At 41.7% G+C, this 20,236-nt stretch overlaps 1 protein-coding gene across 4 annotated transcripts; it reads right to left on the minus strand.

Annotated features, from left to right (window-relative positions):
- Positions 1–310: 310 nt before the first annotated feature.
- On the minus strand, positions 311–12,499 carry STX16 (syntaxin 16). Of its 4 annotated transcripts, none has more exons than XM_015647813.2 (9): positions 12,174–12,469; positions 9,805–9,816; positions 8,655–8,762; positions 7,568–7,708; positions 6,999–7,161; positions 6,143–6,234; positions 5,840–5,983; positions 5,255–5,335; positions 311–4,143 (listed from the first exon to the last, which is right to left on the minus strand). In XM_015647813.2, exons 1-9 carry the CDS (start codon positions 12,252–12,254, stop codon positions 4,039–4,041), a joined length of 927 nt encoding a protein of 308 aa, XP_015503299.1. In that variant the 5' UTR covers positions 12,255–12,469; the 3' UTR covers positions 311–4,038. The 4 variants fall into 4 exon arrangements, with proteins under 4 accessions (XP_015503299.1, XP_015503296.1, XP_015503300.1 ...); XM_015647810.3 differs by having other exon boundaries at positions 12,120–12,408; XM_015647814.2 differs by lacking the exon at positions 9,805–9,816 and having other exon boundaries at positions 12,174–12,499.
- Positions 12,500–20,236: the final 7,737 nt, after the last annotated feature.

Consider the following 20,236-nt stretch of genomic DNA (forward strand, 5'->3'; position numbering starts at 1 on the left):
TGGAAGGACCCCACAGATATGATCGAGTCCAACTCCTGCCCTGCACAGACACCCCGACAATGCCAGCCCGTCCCTGGGAGCGCTGTCCGAACGCTCCTGGAGCTCAGACAGGTTTGGTGCTGTGGCCACTCCATGGAGAAGCTGATGCTCATTGAGCTGCAGCCAGGAAAGCCGGGAAGGTCTGTGCAATCTTCCACCTACGCGGGAAGGGTGAATTCTGATGCATATAATGGAAATACACCTAAAAAGAAAAACAAAACCCAAAACCCAGGCTGAATTCCAGAAAAAAACACTTCCTTAGAGTAAGGTCTTTGAAGGGACATCACAGAAACTTTATTGAAAGTAAAAGTTGTAGGAACATCTGTTGCAGAGGTCAGTCGTGCATCCTCACAGATGGGAAGGTAACTCAATATACAGGCTCCAGCTTTAACGAGTCTCTACTGAGCCACAGAAAATACTGCTCAGGGGTCCACTGTTATCCCAATACATAAGAGCAGCGTGGGAGTGAGAGGACACACAGCAATTACTTCAGGATTGAGACATTCCAAAGATTCCTCCAGGCAGTAAGCTCCCAATCATGGAGTTCAAAATCTGCTGTTCCTGCTGCTCAAAGCATCCAAAACCAGCACATTCCCTGAATCCACGGCATCTGAAAAGCAAATAAGACAGCAGGAAACACCTAACCCACAATCCTTTTGTTGCAGTTAAGGGCAGCAGAGGAGGGTCCGTGTGAAGGGAATGGACTGAGAAAATCAATTTTATCTACAGAAACTCCCTGTGAACATCCCACCACCAGCAGCTGCAAACATTTCTATTTGTCTGAGCTCCACCAGAAGCTTCAGCAAGGACCCATCTTCCAGTTATTGATCCTCTCCAAGTATTCACGGAATTAAGCCAGTAAAATATGATCTTACACAATCCACCATAATTAATATGCAAAATTATAATGAATTCACTGTTTTAATGAGTTTTGTTTAAGGCGGTTGTTTGGTTTGGGTTTTTTTAAATAGTAGCACATTTTTTTCCAACCAAATCAGTTTCACTGTCACCTATCCAAGAATTTAAAGTTTGCAGGTTTCCAAACACTTAAACAAAAGAGTTAAGACTCTTTTGTGCTGTGGTTCATGAAAGCAAACCTTAAATCAATGCAATCTATGCAGTGAACACAGCATTAAGTATAGATATTCCAATTTTTAGCAAATTCCAAAAATCAGCAAGCAAAAAAACAATTTTTCCACATTACTTTTCAGTTTCTAGAGAAAACTTTCAGTAAAAATAATTTGTTATTACAGTGCTTTTAATACTGTCCTTTCAGCATATAATTAATTTCTGTTAATAAGCTGCAGCTAATTTTTTGCATGCTCCCATGCATTTTAGTGGAGAAATTGTGTACAAGCCAACAGCTTTACAGGCCACTCCCGCCAGGTGAGGAGACACAAACCCTTGGGAGATGCTTTAGCAATGCAATTCTGAGCAATGTTCTGCTCTTTAGCAAGGAATTTGAGCTTCCATACAGGCTGAGAAGAATCCAGCACCCACGAAGAAGCCCCAGGATGAGAAGGTCCCAGCTTTGCCTGCAGCAGCACACAGAGATTTCCAGGGCTGGGCAGAAGCGAAGGCAGGAGGCTCTGGCAGCTCCTGGAATACCTGAGGAGGCAGCAGCTGCTGTGGCTTTTCTGGGCTTTCATTGCCCAAAGGCACAGACAGATCCCCTTTTGTGGGGATACTCCCACAAAGCACAGCATCAGGTTTGATTGAACTGCAGATATTATTCAGACTGACTCAAAATAAGCCACACACCAGCAATGACTTAGAATCCAGCCTGTCCTGAGCTTTCTTCATCAACAGAATCAAGCTTCAATAAAATCCAGCTCAAGTCACATATGACACTTGACATCTGAGTTTAACCTTATTAAAAATGCATTCCCTTGTACAGAATTTGAGTAGAAAAAAGGTAGACAGTAGGCAGTCATGGGAAATATCTCTTGACAATGCAAAATACATTGTGCTACAGAAAGTTACTTTTTAAAAAAAAGGTATTTCATGCCACTGCCACTTTCATTTATTATGAAGAACAGAAATGTGTTAACAACACAGAAGTATGTTTCAGTTTATAATTTAAATAAGAAAAAAGAGTAATTGTCCAATTAGGTTGGATGTGTTTTATTACTTCTTTGAAACCATCTGCCATGATAAAATGTCAAAAGCACCTGTCAAGACAGAAATAAATAACACGATCTCATGTTAAAGAGAAAGTTGCAAGTACAGTATATTAAATTATAGCAATTTGCTGCTTCACACCCAGTGATGCAGACAGCACGAGGGAGACAGTAGTTTTACTCACGATCATTGAAAGATCTATCACCAGAACAGGGGAGCTGCACACACAACACAAGCCTCATTCTTCCTTTCACCAATTTACTTCATGAATTCAATGAAGAGTTTGAACTGGCAGTTTTGGTGGTTCAACATCCCCTTTCTCTAGAGGTAACAAGAGTGGTACAAAGCTTTTCATAAGCCCCACAAAAAGCCAAGGCTTTCATGTTTTTGCAGTCTTTGCTTTCAGGTCCATCCCTGAAAATGGTCAGTTTAAAGCCACATCTCAAGTCCTCTTTAGCACAGAGTCAAGAAATTCGGGGCAGGCGACAGATGCAACTTCAATATCATAGTGTTTTGAAACTGCACTTCTGGAGCTTGGAGCAGAACATCTCTGCAGGTCTATGGGGAGCACTTGTATCAGTCAAAAAATGAAGGAAGTTACAGTCCCTTTGGGAAAAAAAACCCCAAACATATAAAAAAAATCAGTATTAAAAACATTAAGACAAGGCCTCTACAATTGCACACCACTTCAGGCCTGAATTAAATTAAAAGTATTCTATTACTTTTATGTTGCCTTAATTTCTGTTGTACAGCCTGCAGCAAAGTTTTCCACTGAAAAGAGCAGTGAAAACCCCAAATTCTCCACTGAAGGCCTTGTAAAATGTCACTTGCATGACACCTCTCATGGTCAATGAAAGACCACGAACACGTCCTCTCCCAGGCTGACATTTGAAAGAGAATTTTCTGTCAGGGAAAATGGATATAATATTTACTGTAGTGAAGCCACTTCTTATACAAAAAACATAACCCATATGGACAAATGCATTGTTAAATAAACAACTTTTACAGCAGCTACAGTTTGAAACATCTAAGACCCACTGCAGCAGGCCAGAGAGATTCTCTTTTTGAGTTTCTACTCCATTTTTGTCAGGTTAATTTCACTGCTTTAATGTAATGTCTGTACTTTAAACTAAAAAAATAATGCCTGAGAAAAATATATGATCATCCCAATGAAGGAAAATTATTCCCATGATTACTCAAGCTCAGAATTTTTTTTAATTAACTAAATGTGTTAAATTATGCCAGTGATTACATCTTGTTATTTACAAGATCAAGTACCTCTGATTCTTAGTAATGGTGCAGTATCTAAATTAAGATCACAGGGGTTGGATTACGTTCTGGTTGCTAAAAGCTTTCCTTTTTAGCTGTCTATCCAGTTCTTTGGAGTTTTTGAGTCTGGAAGAAAGGGCATTCAATCAAACAATTTTGCATCTCAACAAATTTTACATCAAGATCAATTTTTGATATCCAGTCGCATTGACTCAGTAACATGGTTTAAATTTGAAGCCTATAACAATTATGACATAAGAATATAGAAGACAACACATTTTGTTAACAGTAACACACTAATTACTGTAGTCACTGGTAAACTTCAATTTTTAATTATTCTTAAATACTGTATTTCAAAATAACTCTGCATAGAACGCCAATTTTTTTTTGTGTGGGAGCATCAAATTTCCTGACATTTTCCATATAATCCTTACAAACACCTCACAGATCACCAAACTTGTACTTTGAAGAATTCTACTGAAACATTGCACAGACGTTGCACCACAAGGGCTCGTACATTCAAAGGCAGCTTTCTGGAGTGCAGGTCCATCCATTCACATTGGGAAAAAAGTTCACAGAAACTCCAAAAATGAGAAAATGAAGTGAAACCTAGTGTAACTTTACACCAATAAGAACAACAATAAGGACAATTACTATAACAAACAAAATTAAAATAACGAGCATCTTCCGATTCTTCTTTTGATATTGCTCTGCCTATAAAAAGAGAGAGGAAAGAGTTAATAATCAGATTTCTGCAAGGCTGGAGTACAGACTCTTCTTTAGTGTAAGTGAAGTCCATGTATTTCAAACTGCTCTTTGGTAACCTGACATCTCATACAATGTATATTGCAGGCAATTCCCACACAATTCCCAACTCTGATCTACACCAGAAGCTCCAGGGACAGGAAATGTGCACTGAAGTCACATCCACCTGTGTTAAAGACTCAGTTTGCTGAGATAAGACTCCTGTATCATATTTGAAGGACATTAAAATTCAAAACAAACTTCCTTTCTTAATAGGCACATTTGTTGTACCTGGTCAGCTGTGCATTTTCATTAAATTTCAGTTAGAACTGAAAGCTTTATTTTTGAGTTGGTTCTGAAGTTTTCTGCTTCATTCCTTCTTTCTTCTAACCATATTTTCTCATCCCTCTCCTCCTTTTCCCAGGGGAATTAGCACACAACATAGAGAAAACTCTCCAAAAGCCAAATGAAAGTCTACTAATAGAAGCTAAACAAAACAAAGCTTGCATTTTGTTTTTAATTAATAAGCCTTCAAAATAAAACCAAAACAAAATGACCACAAAACTCTGATCTGCTGAGATCATTGTTTTTACAACTTTTCAGGTGTTCATAGCAAAAGCTTCACATTAAAGAAAGAGGTTGGACCTGACATCTAACAAATGTCAGATAGTAAGGGAAAACATTAATAATTATTCTTTCTGCTCACATAATTGAGATAATGTTTTCAAACTAAAATCTGCAGTGAGGTACCCAATAACCAGCCCTATTCCCAAGTGCCTGGCTTTTCAAACAGAGAAGGAATTGCAGACAGGTCCCACCAGGTCAGCAGTATAAATATCAAAGCACATTGGTTGGATGCCCAGAAAGTCATTTAAGAAATTAAGTCGAGGCATCAAGCATGACATTAACAGAAGTTATATGAAGAGCTCCTCCTACAGTACAGCTGGACATTTCATACTGTACAGAAGGAATTTCTAAAAGGGGTAATGTCCAATTGAAAACTGACTGAATAACTTAATAGCTATTTATTTATAAAAGCTTATTAGATATGCAAAATGGATTAAGTATTCCATCAGCTTACCTTATGCAGTTGTTTTAGGCCCTCTTCAGTTTTCATACATGACTGTTCAATATTATAGTCAATTCTATCTAGAACTGTTCCCTAAATAAAATGGAGAAAACAAGCACCAAATTGAACCTAAATGAACCTCTTAAAGAAAATGTTATCATAAGCAGCAGAGTAATTAACTGCACTCAGCAAACAGCTCATGAACTATGTAAACAACGAACTCTTACAGAACTAGTTGGGACTTATTAAACAACACCCTTGCTCAGCTCCTAACAGCAGCTCTGTCACTATCTCACATCACATGCCTAAAAATCATCTTGATTCCAGACCAGGTGCTTTTGGCTGACACATTTACCATAAACTGAATCTCTGGGAGAAATAACCAAGAGAACTTTGGCTTTCTACAGTATTTTTTTTAAAGTCTAACACACATTACCAGTTGAATTATTATTCACTTATTTTCATTAACTCAACCTGTGCCATATTTAAAGCAGAGGAAACCTGAGCATGAAGAAGTAAATTACGAAAAGTGAGTCTGGAAGCCTTCACACTCCATGGAATGTCCCATTTCTTACTAACTCTGCACTGTCAATGTACCTGTTCTACTATCATTGCTCCCAGGTCCCTAAATATTTCATTGAGATCGGAGATTGACTGCACAATCTGACGGATTTCTCGTTCCCTCTCTTCCACCATCAGTGTGTTTTGCTCCACCAATGCCAGCTGGTCATCTGTAAAACCCTGTTGAAATACCAGATTTACACATTAAACTTAGTATTAACAGTATGAAATTATTAGAAATAATTACAAGGATACCAAGATTTCATGACTCAGATATTTATGATCTGAGAAGAGAAAATGCAATTCATATTGAATTTGTGCAATATTATTTTAACTTACTCTGTCATAAAGGGTATCATCCTCTCCATCATCCATCAGTGGGACTGAGGTGTCAAAGAAGTGTTTGGACCTTTCTTCTCTATTCTTCATACCTGTAAAAGACAAACTATGTTTGAGCATGATATTTAAGCCCACTATAATCAGGGTAAGGTCTGAAGCACCAGACAGAAAAGAAATTTAGGGAAGTTAAGAGCCTTGACGTGTGAACACTCCAGGATATTTTGTAACAAATTCTCTTAGGAACACTCCATGTCTGAACAGTGATCTTCAGTTCCACCTGTGCCATTTATACCACAGGAGGAAGAAATACCAACTTTAAATTTGAAAATAAAGTTTTCGTGCATTTCTTTCAAGATTAAAATAATATGACTCAGCTTAGAACAGAACCAAACAAAATCTTACTTTTAAAAAGAAATGGTTCAACTTCCAATCTGTTTATGGATGCAGAATTTTAGTTTATCACAGACTAGCTCTTAAGCTTTATCTATCCCAGCCTGCCATCTGCAGCAGGTATCATGGCTGAAGACCAGTGGCTGCTTCACCAGAGTAACAGATGCAACTTTGCAAACCACAATTTGAGAAGCAATATGCATAAAAAATGTGGATGGGTGAAATACTGTTTCATTGATACAGTCAACTATGATACTTCTTTATCAACAAGAAAAACAAATAGAACAAAGCAGTTTGAACATGGGCTGTGAACCAGGAACTGTCCAGTTCTAACCTCTAATTAGTCCTGTGTGCATCACTTAACCCTTCTGTGCTTCAGTTTTCCCGACCATGAAAATAAGCACACGTCAGTGAGTGCTTTCCACAGAAGGGAAACATGCATTACTGTTACATCTCTTATGCTTACGTTTGAGATAGTCAGACTGTGCATGCCTAAAGTTGGTGGAGAGGTCCTGAAGGGACTGTGCTAAGGAAGACACTACATTCCTGAGAACACGTGCTTCTTGTTCTGTACAAGTACGTGACCTGCTCTGCAACACCTGGACTGCTCTCTGACATCTGTGGAATAACTGAGAAAACAATTCCATTAGTGGAAAAACGTACAGCAGCACATATCTTAAACAGCACATGGCAAAAGTGCCACACTGAAGACTATATTTTGATTTCTACATTTTTTAAAGTAATTTTTAAATTTTCCTCAGAATAGACATCTGCAGATTCAGATTTCTCTGAGATAACTGTAAATTTGATTTGATTAATCTCACAATCCTGTTCCAAGCAGAAAATCAAACAGGTAAGGGAAACAAGAGGGAAGTTTAAGTGACTCATTGGGAAGTTCAGAGCAGAGCCCAGGACTTCTGGCTCACTCCAGCACTGACCACAAAATAAATCCTTTGCTCAGAGCAAGCCACTGCCTCATCCTAATGCATTAAAGATGTGCCAGACTGGAGGTTTAGGACCCAAAGCACTCTGTACCTGTGTGATCTCCTGGGTTGTTATTTCTATTGCCCGTTCCTCTTCACTGCTGTCATCCAGTGTGGGTCTGTTCAGATGTTTATCATGAAGACTGGCTAATTCTTTCATCTTCTGTTTAACCCTGGCAATATCATATTGAATCTAAAACAGAAAGCCCAACAGGAAGAAAGGGAATTAAATTCATGCTTCAGGGAAAAATGTTCTGACAAATGTTAGACAGAAATCACTGAGAGAAATCTGTAACATAAAAGGCAGACCAAATATTATTAAAAGCCACATAAAAAGCTGACTAAGAAACTGAATACTCTTAATGTAAGACTTTGAGTTTGCTACTTTTTTAAACCTGCTCATTAATCTTAGACAAGACTGCTCCTTTCAGATATGCTTCATAAAATTGGAATAATATTTTTATAATTATACAGCATCACAGCAAGAAGATTTAGCCAACTTCCAAAAAAATAAATGAAAATTCAGGTCACACCTTCAACTTTGTCAGAAATTGAATAGCTTCAACTTAGCAGTAGAAGTTAAATGCCGTGCTTTCAACCAAGTAATTAAAAATAAATCTGTAAGGATGAGTATGATAGCAGTAAAAAGGAGAGCATCTTTCTGCACAATGGGCTCTGTCCACACAAACTGATGAGCCAACATGTGTTCTGAGGGTACATTTAAGAAAAAAAGTTTTCTGAAAGTCAAGAATAGCTTCACACTCCAAATACTGGAAAAGGTTTTTAATTGGATGCTTCCAGAATCATTCCCTTGTGTTTGTCCAAATATTTCCATAACTTCAAAGGCATCCAGATGGCAGAGATAGGAACGTTCTCCCATAAGACACTAATGTTTCCTATTTTCAAACACTGAACTGCTCATCCTCACCATTTTAGGGTTTATTCAACTGGACTCCTCACCAGCTTCAAATAAAATTCTTACTAAAAAATTACTTAGAATTCAAACTAGAATTCTTATTGGAATCTTTCTTCCAATACTATTTCTGCTACAAAACTGAGAGAATGTGAGTGACAACAGTAACAAATCCCTCCATGGGAAGTCCAGCTGTGTGCTGGATGTGCAAGAGCAGAGCACTCACTTCGTCTGCCCCATCGACCCATTTGGGAGGCAGCCGCTTGGTCACTCCGATGGCTGCCTCGGGATCCAGGCTTATCCCCGACACCAGGGCCATGCGATCATCAGCCAGCTGCAGAGGGAAAAAAAACAGCAAATCAGCTTGATTCTAATTAGATCATTCCTGAGCATCAGAAAAAGTGCCTGTATGCCTTCCCGGAGAAATTAACCTCAGAGAAGTGTTTGCTCGTGATCAAACATCTCGTCTCCTGGTTTGGCCCTCTGGGTTAGGCACCTACACCCTCCCACTTCCTGCAGCATCTGAAAGCTCAGAGCTACTCTTAGAATAAATTCTTAGCAAATTTTCCAGGAGGAAAGATGGTACTGCAGTGAGAATTCAAGTAGCTCTTGTGTTGGTACATTTCTATCAGACAACAATTCACAGCCAATGTTGCAGCACAGTTCATATTGGGCCCAGCAAGTTTGAAAACTGCATTTGGGAAAATCTCAGAAAAAACATTTATTATAACTGCTTGTTCTCAAACAATGTTATTTTGAAGAACAAACATTTTTGCAAAGTGACATGTAAGTCAAGTGGTTAAATTACTTAGTTAGTGATAATTAAATTGTGCTAAACACTAATAGCCAAGGCAGTACTAGAGATGATCATCAATGATACCACTTACAACATTAACTAATTACTTGGGAAAGCTTTCATACAAACACTTCCCTTCCTAGTTTCTTCCAAATTTGTAATTTTTCTTTATCAGGCCTGGAAAGTTTTGTGGTTCCCTACCCCATCCCTTTTTAAAAAACAATCCCCCATCCTTCCTGAGCGACTCTTTCTTGAAAGCAATTTCTGTATCCCTTATTTTATTTCCTGATCAATAAAGTTTGCATAATTTATGCACAGCATGAAGAATAGTTAATGGCTTCACTGTGCAAAGTCACTCTCCCCCACGTGTGCACAATGAGTCAGACTGGTTCATACATTTATCTATTCACAATATAATATCATAAAATGCTTGATTTCTCTATGCAGCCTATCCTACTGTGCAAAGACACTTCATCCTATACAATGAAATTTTATAAGCTAGTAGAATAAAGAAAGAATATTTTAGCTCAGTGACAAAGACTTGATGCAGCATGGTAGAATAAAATGTGAAAAACAATACCTCATCCAGCTCCTGAAGTGATTTGTGGATCCCATCAGCCCCATCCAGTTAGAGACAGCAAAAGATAAAAGGGAAAAAAGAGACATAGGACAGATATAGGGCATGGTCAGTTGAGAAAATACTGATTTATTTTTAAAGCATGATAGTTTACCAAGAACAAACAAACTGGCTTTTAAGACATGGTTAATCAATAAATACATCATGATATTGCATTTTAAGTCAGCATTTTGCCTAATGCACCAACTTTTAAAAGAAATATTTCAGTTCCTTGGTAAACAGCAAGAACATAAGAGATCAAGTGCAGAGCTTGGTTTGTTTTACAAAGTAATTGCATGGTGAAGTTTCTAAATACTGAAATGTCAGGCAGAAAAGCTGCAGTAGAATACAGTGAAGAATGACAGCAAGGGCAGTCTGACTGCAGCACTCAGCATCCACTGGGGTTGACTATGATTGGAAGGGGTATAGAGAAGCTTTTGTAGGACAAGCACCCCAGTTCTTACAGGATCAAACAGACAGCAAAAGACAAAATGCAAAAGCAAATGTTCAGTCACTTCTGTACACACTTGAGCTGTGCTCTGCTTCCAGGGAACATCCCCTGCAGGGATCTAAAAAAATACACAAGGACATGAATCTGCACCTTCCCTGTTCATCAGTCCTTGCAGTGGGGAGGGAATGTGTGAGCAAAAGGATATTTCACTCTAAGATTAACAAAGTCAGACCTAAAATTGGACAAAATCTTTGCGGTTTAACAAAGCAGCATCAGCTGATGACCTCTTATGAGATTCCCCAAGCTTTTGGAACAGGACTCTACTGTAAAGATGCTGCTTTGATTGTCTGACTTTAGGATGGCAGCTCTTGACAGGGAGTTCTCACAGCAAAGGATTCCTCGAGGAGAAAGCTGGAGATGAACTAAGGGAAGCTGAAGTACTGCGGGCTGGAATTTGCTATCCTGCCCTGCTGGCACACAGCAGCTCTGCCTGGGGGCACCACCCAAGGGAAATCTGCAGCTCTGACAGCAACAGACACCTAAAGCCATGAGAGACAGACAGCTCACACTGAAACTTCACACTTCTTGCTGAAACAGCTCACTTGTAGAGACTCTGGGACTCTGAGATTCCCACCAGGGCCAAAAATGACTCCTTTCACCCACTGCACAGATGGACAATTTCCAGTCACTGAGAGCCTCCATTGCATCTGAGTGAGCAGCCTAGCAAAACCCTTCAATTAATGTTAACAAACACTGCAAATAAATATTTGATGCAGACACTGAATGTTATTGCATTGGCTGCTGAGTAAAGTGCAGTTTCATTGCTCAGCAGTAGTGAGTTTGAAACGTCACTACCTTTTCTAGCTGATATTTAAAAAAACCCAAGGATCTACAGAAGTGACATAAAAAAAATGAACAAGTGCATGTATGCCATAAATGCAGAGCCAAAGTACACATGTAAAATACAAATTACTATTGACATTTCCTGTTCTGCAAATGCAATTTAATACACAGCTTATTAGGTACAGGTGTAATAAAGTCAGCAGTGAACAAAGACCATTGACAGCAACAGGAAGCGCTGCTTTTCCTAACAAAAATGCATTAATGTAAAGCTATTTAGAGTGATGAGATGCCAGCAAATATTTACTGGTGGCTATGACAAATAAATGATGAGTTTAAACAGAAAGTGTGAAAACCTGAGCAGAGCTGAGCTGTCAAGCAGCACATCACAGCCTGACTAGCTCAAAACCTAGAAAAAGTTACAGGAACTGCCTCTGAACCAGTAACTTTTTGTAGTTTCTGTGGAGCTACACTAGAATCTAACTCTCTCTCACAGATGTGTTTGAGTATTATTTATATTTAGGGATAAATAAAAAGTGCAATGAACATCAGAGCAAGTTATGGAGAAACTGAACCAATGGGAATAAACTATACCAGTGTAATTAACAGTTCCCACAGTAAGGTGAATAGAAGAGTTCTGCTTTATGAATTTATTTCATTTTGGAGGTAAGGAGGCATCAAAAACCTCCTGTCAATGCTAGCACGAAGCTGTTAGAACAGTAACTGATTTATTATGCCCGAAGCGAACAGAGATGCGAGCAGCACACACAGATCTCTTCTATTCCTTTAACGTGAAGGAGTGAGAAAATAGGAATCAACAGGGTGGGGAAGGAGGGGCAGAGGGAGGAAGGTCGGGGGAGGGAGGGTTTTGAGGAGAGGGTTCAGAGGAAGGGAGAACGGGGCGGGTGAGAGGCCGGGGCAGGGCAGGCGCGGCCGCCCGGCAGCCCGGGGCGCGGCGAGTACAGAAGGATGAAGGGAGGAGACTCACCGCAGCAGCCATGCTACGTGAATTCAGAGGGCTGGAGGAGCCGAAACTACTCACTTGCTCGGCCAGCAGCTGCCGGCTCTGCACCGCGTTGTTCCGCAACAACAAGAACGCGTCCGTGAGACGCCGGGTGGCCATGGCCCCCCGCCCCGCCGGGCCCGAGCCCAGCCCGGGGCCCGCGGCAGACTCGGCGGCCGCCCCTCAGAGGGTCGGGCGGAGACCCGTGCGAGGGCCGTGAGCGGGACCCCTCAGAGGGCCGGGGCCGGGACGCCCCTGGGCGGGACCGGGACCCCCCAGCCCGGGCCCCCGCGGCCGCCGGGCGCCGCCATCGCCCCGGCCCGACCGGCACTTCCGCGTTGTGCAGCGCCCGCCGCCTTCCGGCCGCCCGCCCGCGCCGCTCCGCCCGGGACCGCCGCCGCGACAACGGAGTTCCGCTCCTCCGGCGGCCGGAGCGGGAGCGCACACGGCCATGTACATGGCCATGGCCATCCACACGGCCATCCCCATGTCTATGGCCATCCACACGGCCATCCCCTTGTCCATGGACATTCTTAGTCCATTCACATGTCCATGTCCATCCTCAGTCCATCCTCACGTCCATCTTCACGTTCTTCTTCAGTCTGTCCCCACATCCATTCCTTGACCAGCCCCACATCCATCCCCACATCTATCCCCATGTCCATCCCCACATCTATCCCCATGTCCATCCCCACATCTATCCCCAGTCCAGTCCTTCTTGCATCCCCACATCCATGCTCACATCCCATTTGGTTTTTTTCCTCTGAGTCCCTCCCACACCTTCCTTGCCATTTCCTTTGCTTCCAGTCAATTTTCTCTTTTCCAAACAACGACACTTGGCTTTTTAAAAATTGTTTTTCTGATCCCAACCATTCAAACCCCAGGATGTTCCCTGAAAGTGAACAAGCCATTTAAAATGACAATATGGGGTTTGGCTTTTCAGAAAAGACTTTTCAACACGGTGACTAAAAAGACTTTTCCCAAATGCTCTGTGTGGGGTAGATGTCACATGAGGCTTGGGCTCCCTCCGGTGCATCCCATGCCTTTATTCCAAGGGACATCTGACAAATCCCCATGGAAACAGCAGTGGCTGCCCAGGGGAGCTGCTGCCCATGGATCATCAGGAGACTCCCTCCTTAAACCCTCAAAACACCCTCCCAAACCAAGCAATATTTACACATGTGGTAGGAACAGGGACTATAATCACAACCACGTTTTCTGGAAATGTTATCTCATTTTATTTAACCTCCTGGGAAAACCTGTACCGTGAAAAATAGGGGGAAAAAATTCCCTCTGCTATTATAAGATATTTGGGGAGTTTTCTTGAGCAGCCCTTCTGCCTCAGTGGGAGAGACTGAAACTTGGAATTTAGCAAGGAAATAAGCTCAAGCCATACAAGGCCTAATACACTCATTTCATTCTTCGTGGTCTGGTGAAATCTGCTTTCACTTTGGCTGCCTGACAAAGGCTTTAAAAATATATGTGTGTGCTTCATTTCTTCATGCTAATTTTTAATCTACTGTAACAATTCTTACACTATGAGAACAGCTAATGACCTTTCTGCCTTCTCTTGGCACTGCTGCTGTGGCTGGAGGTCAAGAGAAATTTCTCCTGCCATCGGTGGTCTTGCCATGATCTTTTAGAAAAAACTTTTTGGAATATCTCATTTGGATGGAGAACATGAACCCAGTAGGAAGCCCAGTGCTCTGGAAGTTGGTACACAGCAGCAATTAACGTATTTTGCTTTCTGATTTTTGCCAACTTATAAAGTTTTGGATGTTGGGCAGGCTTGGTATTTATGCAGGGGCTATAAAAAGTATTTGGGACTTGAACACAGAGGGATAAAACTCTGCAAGGAATAGGTCCAGACTTTGTGAATAACCACTTCAAAGGGGATATTAGGAATAAGCAGAGGGAGTGGAAGGAATGGAAAAAAGGATTAATCAAAGAAAACTACATCTTAGAAGTTAGGAAGTGTAGGCATAAAGGGAAATGTGCCAGAAGTAAAGCTAAGGTAGATCTTACAAAGGAAATTAAAACAAATAGCAAAATGTTCTTCAGGCATACATAGCAGGAGAGGAAGGAGAGGAGGGGGAGAGGTGATGAAAGGGGGAGAGGCAGGACACAAATGAATGTATAATATGTAGTGGAAATGTACACAGAGGAAATGAATGCATGGAGACAGAAATTACATCATCCAAGTGGAACAAATCATCAAGGTCATAATGCGACAATGATTTGGGCTAAATGATCGTTATAGACACCTTTCAGCTGGAATATTCCAATTTCTGACTCAGACATCCAAGAGCACTTTATATCTGTCTGTGTAACAGCATCCCTGCATGAGCAACACAACACAATTTGAGAAAAAGAAAAATTCTTCAGCTTTTAAAAAGAGGAAAAATTATCGAAGTCTGATCCAAGTAAAATACAGGACTTTGGGGTAAATTTAGTAAGAAAGAATAATAGCAGATATGGCAAAGAGAAATGGGCAAGGCAACATAGATTTATTTACTGAAGGTGGACAGTGGTGGACTAACGTGATGACTTTGTAAGGTTGTTGGTTTTCATAACAGATAAGAGCTGGTAGTCCTGTGCTGCCTGGTAATGAATAAATGTAGGCTGGAAATGAGAAGAATATGTTCAATCATCAGAGGAATTGGGTCCTGGTATGTCCTCCCTACAGGCATGGCAAGGGCAAACAACCACATTGGAATGTTACACTTGATCTGATCATAAAAAACCCAGGTCATATTTTCCCTTCCTAAGACAGCACACATCCCTAAATACATCTTCCTAAGTTTGTACTGCTATTATTCAGGGCTGTTGTGTGTCTGTGCCTAAGCCCACTGCCGTAGGTTTGGAGCCTATGTCTTTCTTTGCCCTTTTATCTGCTTTTTTTAATGCCTGTTCTCTCCTGCTACTCCCAGTGAGCCATGAGATAGCAATGCTGCCTGCACTGGCACATTCCTGCACCCACCTCCTCCCACAGCCAGGGCCTGGTGGGGAACTTTCCGTTACTACTGTGGCATTTGGATCTGGCTTCTGGTGGAAAAAAACACTCCATATTCAGAAGAACATTCTATTTTGAGGTGAATAGATAAGCATACTTTTTTCCCCTTTCTTCCTTTTTTTTTTTTTTTTTATAGCAAGTTAATCAGAAACATATTTCAAACTCCAGCTTTTAAACTGCAAACTCCTCTTGTGCTTAAAACACCTTCATTGTGGTCCCACCCTTGTATGACTGTTTGGGTACCCAGGCCATGTGAAGGGCAAGCAGACCTTATGCTCCAGTGATCAGATGAAGGTCAATCCTCACAATGTTTTATCTTGTGTAATTGAGTAGATACATGGAGGAGGTGAAAAATTGCACTCTTCTGAAGCCTGAGCAATCAGCTTGTGCCAAATTCAGGATTAATGGACCATGAAGTGCATTTTGCCCTGAAAAATCCCACCATCCTTTTGCAGATGGAACACTTCTCTGCCAGAGAAGTTCTGCAGGAAAGTTTCTGGAAAAAAAAAAGACAAAGTGTCTGGGTTACCTCTGTCATTGCTAGAGGTGCATTCCCTGCTCGGGAATTGAGGGGCTCCTGGGAAGATTGATCATGTTCTTGCCTTTATCTTGGTGCAGAAGGATTTCAGGTTTTAGGGCTGTCAGACTCACAGTTTCCTGAGCGGGTTAATCACTGAGCTGGGGTTTGTCCAGGGAGCTGGAGCTTCCCCAGGTTTACAGTGTGATTCTGACAGCATCTCTGTAGATGGTGCTGCAAGGCAGCGAGATGGGAACAAGGACTGCCTGTGCTGCTTTTAAAATTCAGTCCCTTGGTTTCTCAACCAGCTCTTGGTATTCCAGCTTCTTTACGAGAAAATGAGAGGTAGTTGCCCATAATGTCTTCATCTTGATGAGCTATAATCTGAATGCACCCATTGGAAACATAAACAGAGGAGAATTATTTTCTCTGGGTTCAAACAGCTGACATTCTGTAACTCTGCCTGGAAAACTGCTGTTGAACAAACTGGCTTTTCATATTGATCTAACTGTACCAGCATTTTAGCAGCAGATTGTGGAATCTAGCGAATTCCAGAAAAACATCTGAAAAAGAATAATAATTTGGTCATGCAAAGACATTAAATAATGGTTGTTTAAATAATAAAGAGAAAGAAATTCACATCTCTAAAGGGGCTCTGTCCTTTTTTGCTCAACATCAAGTGTTGCCTTGAGTTCAGCTGCTCTTCTGCACACTGAAAAATGGTAGAATGGATCCTGCAAATGTGTCTGTACTCCTCCTCTGCTACAGAAATGCAATCAATCTGGGTGGAATCAGGTCTTACTTTAAGCTAGGAAGGCAGTGAAGACTGATGTGTCTGCTTGGAGGGCTGGGAGGAATTTTTTAATCAAAATTCAGCTGCATGAATTTGATGTTTACAGGCAGACATACTCCACATACATAATTACACAGGCAACCTTGTTCAAAGGCAGATGTGAGAGGCACAGGCTATGAGTTTGTACCCCAGTCTCGTGACAGACTAATAATGCCTGTGGTACTTAAACAATGGAACAACTCTGTCATCTAATATTGTGCAAAATTCCTTCCCTCAGCTGGGCACTATATTAAATCTCCTGTGTCACCACGGTGTAGGTCACCTCTGCAGCAAAGATAAAAGGTTGCTCATTGTAGACATTTATATCTCTGCTTACCCTAATTCTCTCTCCAGTAGTCACATGAGGATATTCTGGTTTTAAATTGAGCTATCAAATATAAAAATGTGTTAGTGATCTCCTCCTTGTAAGGTATATATAATTTTAGATCCAGGTGGGACTCCTAGCATCATGGATGTGGTTCTTAGCTAAGCAAAAGTTGTGGGGCTGGAGGTATGGCAGTAATTTGATGTTGATGTGCAGAGATAGTGTGAATTCGAGATGTTCTGTCCCCTAAATGTTTGCTACTGACCATAGTGATGATTTTACCCCACAATTTATCTACCACAGTGCACTCTGTGAGTGCTTCAGTGCTTCAGTGCAAGTCAGTCAGTTCAGTCACTGACAGAGCAGCTTTCCCTGAGAGGTCAAACCAGCACAGCAGACATTCACGGGTCAAACAGCACCGTGCCTGCAGTAAGAGAGAAGAGAAATGTATTGTTTGCATCCTGGGGCAGACTCCCACAGTGCTTCAAGTACATCCAAACATGAACAAAATGTAGTCAAAATAAGTAGACAAGAGAAGTATTATTATTCCCCTTTTAGAGATGAGGCGCCAAGGCATGAGGAGATTCAGTGAGAAGTTCTCCTGCAGATATGTGTAATGTAAGAGCTGGCAATAAAACATTGGATTCATCATTACTGCCATTTTACAGAGGGAAAATCTAAGTCACAGAACAACAGTGGCTTGCTCAAGGTCGTACAGGGTATTTATAGCAAACCCAGAACCTGAGTCTGGAGCTGCTGAATCCTGGTCAGCATTTTTCCTAAGGGAATCCTGGATAAAGAGATTAATGTCAATAATTTCCCTCAAAGCAGGAGAGTTTCAGTAAGAGAAGAAAGACTGTTCCAGAAAAATATGCCTCTTCTTGTGTGAGAAAAAGAAGCTTAGACTCCAGTATCCCCAGCAACTCATACCTATGTTCTTGTTATCCTAATTAGTGGCAATGTTCCACTTCCAGAAGGTTTTATCTCTTTAAATTAGGTAGTTTGTTTTGTTTTTTTTCCAACTAACAAAAATTAGAGAAGGCAATTCAGAAAGATGTATTACAGTAGATCATGGTCTGACATTCATTCCAGCAATAACAACTGTTATCAAAGAAAGATCTTTTTCATAAACGTAGGAAACAAGTCAGGCTAATAAAGACATGAATAGGTTTTTGCACATTACAATGTAAAAATAATCAATGAAACAGCGAAAAAAATCTAGTCAGAAAGTCTGCCTAATGAGTGTTATCTTGCCCAGAAGTAGTCTGGTTCTGCTTTATAATGATAGCATTTAGCCATAAATCATTCTGAAACAAGAGGGAATTTCAATGCCAGTTGGGAGCAGCAGAGGGCACGGAAGAGTGGGATCCTGCTTAACAAATCTTCACTTTTTTTTTTGGCCTAGATCTTCCTGTAGGGTGAGGAACTCTAAATACTGATTTTCTTAATGAACTGGTGCCAAGTCATTACCAAGTGGGTGTCCTGTGGTGAAGAAATCTTAGATTTCCAGGCTGGTTTTCTGTCACTTAGAACCGCTGCCTGCAGCCGCTGTGTTATGCCAAGATACTGCTGTACGTGGTGTTTATTGCTATTCTCAGAGGTGCTTGGAAATAGGAAATGATAGAGTCTGAGATAAGTACAGAGATGATGTAAGAGATGATGTGCAAGGAAGGAAACTGGACTGAGCAAAAGAAAGTTCATTAGACCAAGGTGAGCAAGGCAGGGAGGGAGGCAAGAGCAGCTGCTGAGAATGGCCACGGGGAGGTGATGAAATCCCCTTTCTGCCATAAATAGCAACACAATAAGGAAAAAGACCAAAAAACCCAGAGCAGATCATACATCTGAAATCAAAACAGAGGTATTGCAAGGAACATCAGAACAGCAGCTCCAAGAAGTGATCTGGTTTTATTTCTTTGTCTTATTTCCTCCTGTTGCCCAGATAAAAAAATTACAGTGTCTCCACCATCTGAGAATTTCCACACCCCAGAGCCTCATGGGAACACATCCTATTGTCCCTAGTTTGAAGAAACTGAGGCAAGGGATTGTGATGCTGATTTGACAACGTCCCGGTTCCAGCTGGAAGAAGGTTATTTTTTTCTGCCTAGTAGCTGGTACAGTGCTGTGTTTTGGATTTAGGATGAGAATAATATTGATGTTTTAGTTGTTGCTGAGCAGTGGCCAAGGACTTTTCATCATCTCATGCTGCCCTGCCAGCAAGGAGGCTGGAGGAGGGCACAAGCAACTGGGAGGGGGCACAGCCAGGACAGCTGATCCCACAGACCAAAGGAATATTCCAGTCCATGCTGGACAAACAAAATGGGGAGAGTTAGCCAGGGGGTGGTGAGTGCTGCTTGGGGACTGACTGGACATCGCTCAGTGAGTGATAAGCAATTGCTTTGTGCATCACTTGTTTTGTATATTCTTTTATAATTATTATTTTCCCTTCCTTTTCTGTCCTAGTAAACTGTCTTTGTCTCAACCCACAGGTTTTGCCTTTTTTCCAGTCATCTTCCCCATCCCACCATGAGGGATTGAGTGAGGGCTGAGTGGTGTTTCGCTGCCTGCTGGTTTTAAACACAACAATTGGTTTTTCTCCAAGCTGCCCTTGTTTTGTCCCTCTGGAGTCATGGATGCCTGATCTTGGATGACTCACGCAGCCCAGGCTCCTCTAGTTTGCCTCCTACTGATGGCCCCGTGCCTGGCTTTATGCCAGGATCCCTCAGCTGTTGTCTGTGGGCTCCAGCTGCTCTGCAGTGACAGTGGATACCTCCTTCAATGACCCATGCCCTGAACTCCCCAGCCATGCCCATTGCTGGGAGAGGATCAGGATGTGAGTGATGTCAGGATGTGAGTGATGTCAGCAGTGGGCAGAGAGACCAGAGGTTTATTTTGACCTCACACCTCCTTGCTGCTGTGTGTAGGCTGATCCGGGAGGCTCTGTGCCCTCCAGGGTGTGTGGCCCCATCTCTGTGCTGTGCTGCCCTTGTATCCCTGCTGGGAAAGGTGGTCCAGGGCCTGTTGGCTGTGCTTTTTGGTGGTGGCCACATCTTCCTATGCTTGGAGTACATCCACCATTGACCACAGAGGGCTCAGGGTTCTTGAAACCCTGAGGTGAATTGCAGGAAAAAAACAGAGACCTGTGGCTGAATTGTTGCACCCAAGGGAGGGCTGGATCCAGCCTGTTCCAGTTACTCTGACACAGCCACCTCATTTTCTTTGCATGGGAATGTTCACCCTGGCTTCTCTCCACCGTGTGCCTCTTAAAATCCATAGAAGAGGCTGTCAGAATCACTCAGCAGCAGGAAACACTGGGCACAAAGACTGTGGAATCTGGGATCCACCTGAATCTGCTATTCTTGGTGCTTCAGTGTCCCAGCTCACAGCAGTGGCTTTCCCCACCATTGAGAACGAGAGC

The sequence above is a fragment of the Parus major genome, chromosome 20 (genome assembly GCF_001522545.3).
Source record: "Parus major isolate Abel chromosome 20, Parus_major1.1, whole genome shotgun sequence".
In the NCBI taxonomy this organism is placed as follows: Eukaryota; Metazoa; Chordata; class Aves; order Passeriformes; family Paridae; genus Parus; species Parus major.

Excerpts from the sequence above, each read along its gene's own strand:
- STX16 (XM_015647810.3), bottom strand. The coding sequence starts at position 12,254 with ATGGCCACCCGGCGTCTCACGGACGCGTTCTTGTTGTTGCGGAACAAC. Across the intron at positions 6,235-6,998 it reads ACAGTCTGACTATCTCAAAC|GTATGAAGAATAGAGAAGAA; the intron begins GTAAGCATAAGA and ends TGTCTTTTACAG. Across the intron at positions 5,336-5,839 it reads GAGCAATGATAGTAGAACAG|GGAACAGTTCTAGATAGAAT; the intron begins GTACATTGACAG and ends CATTTTATTTAG.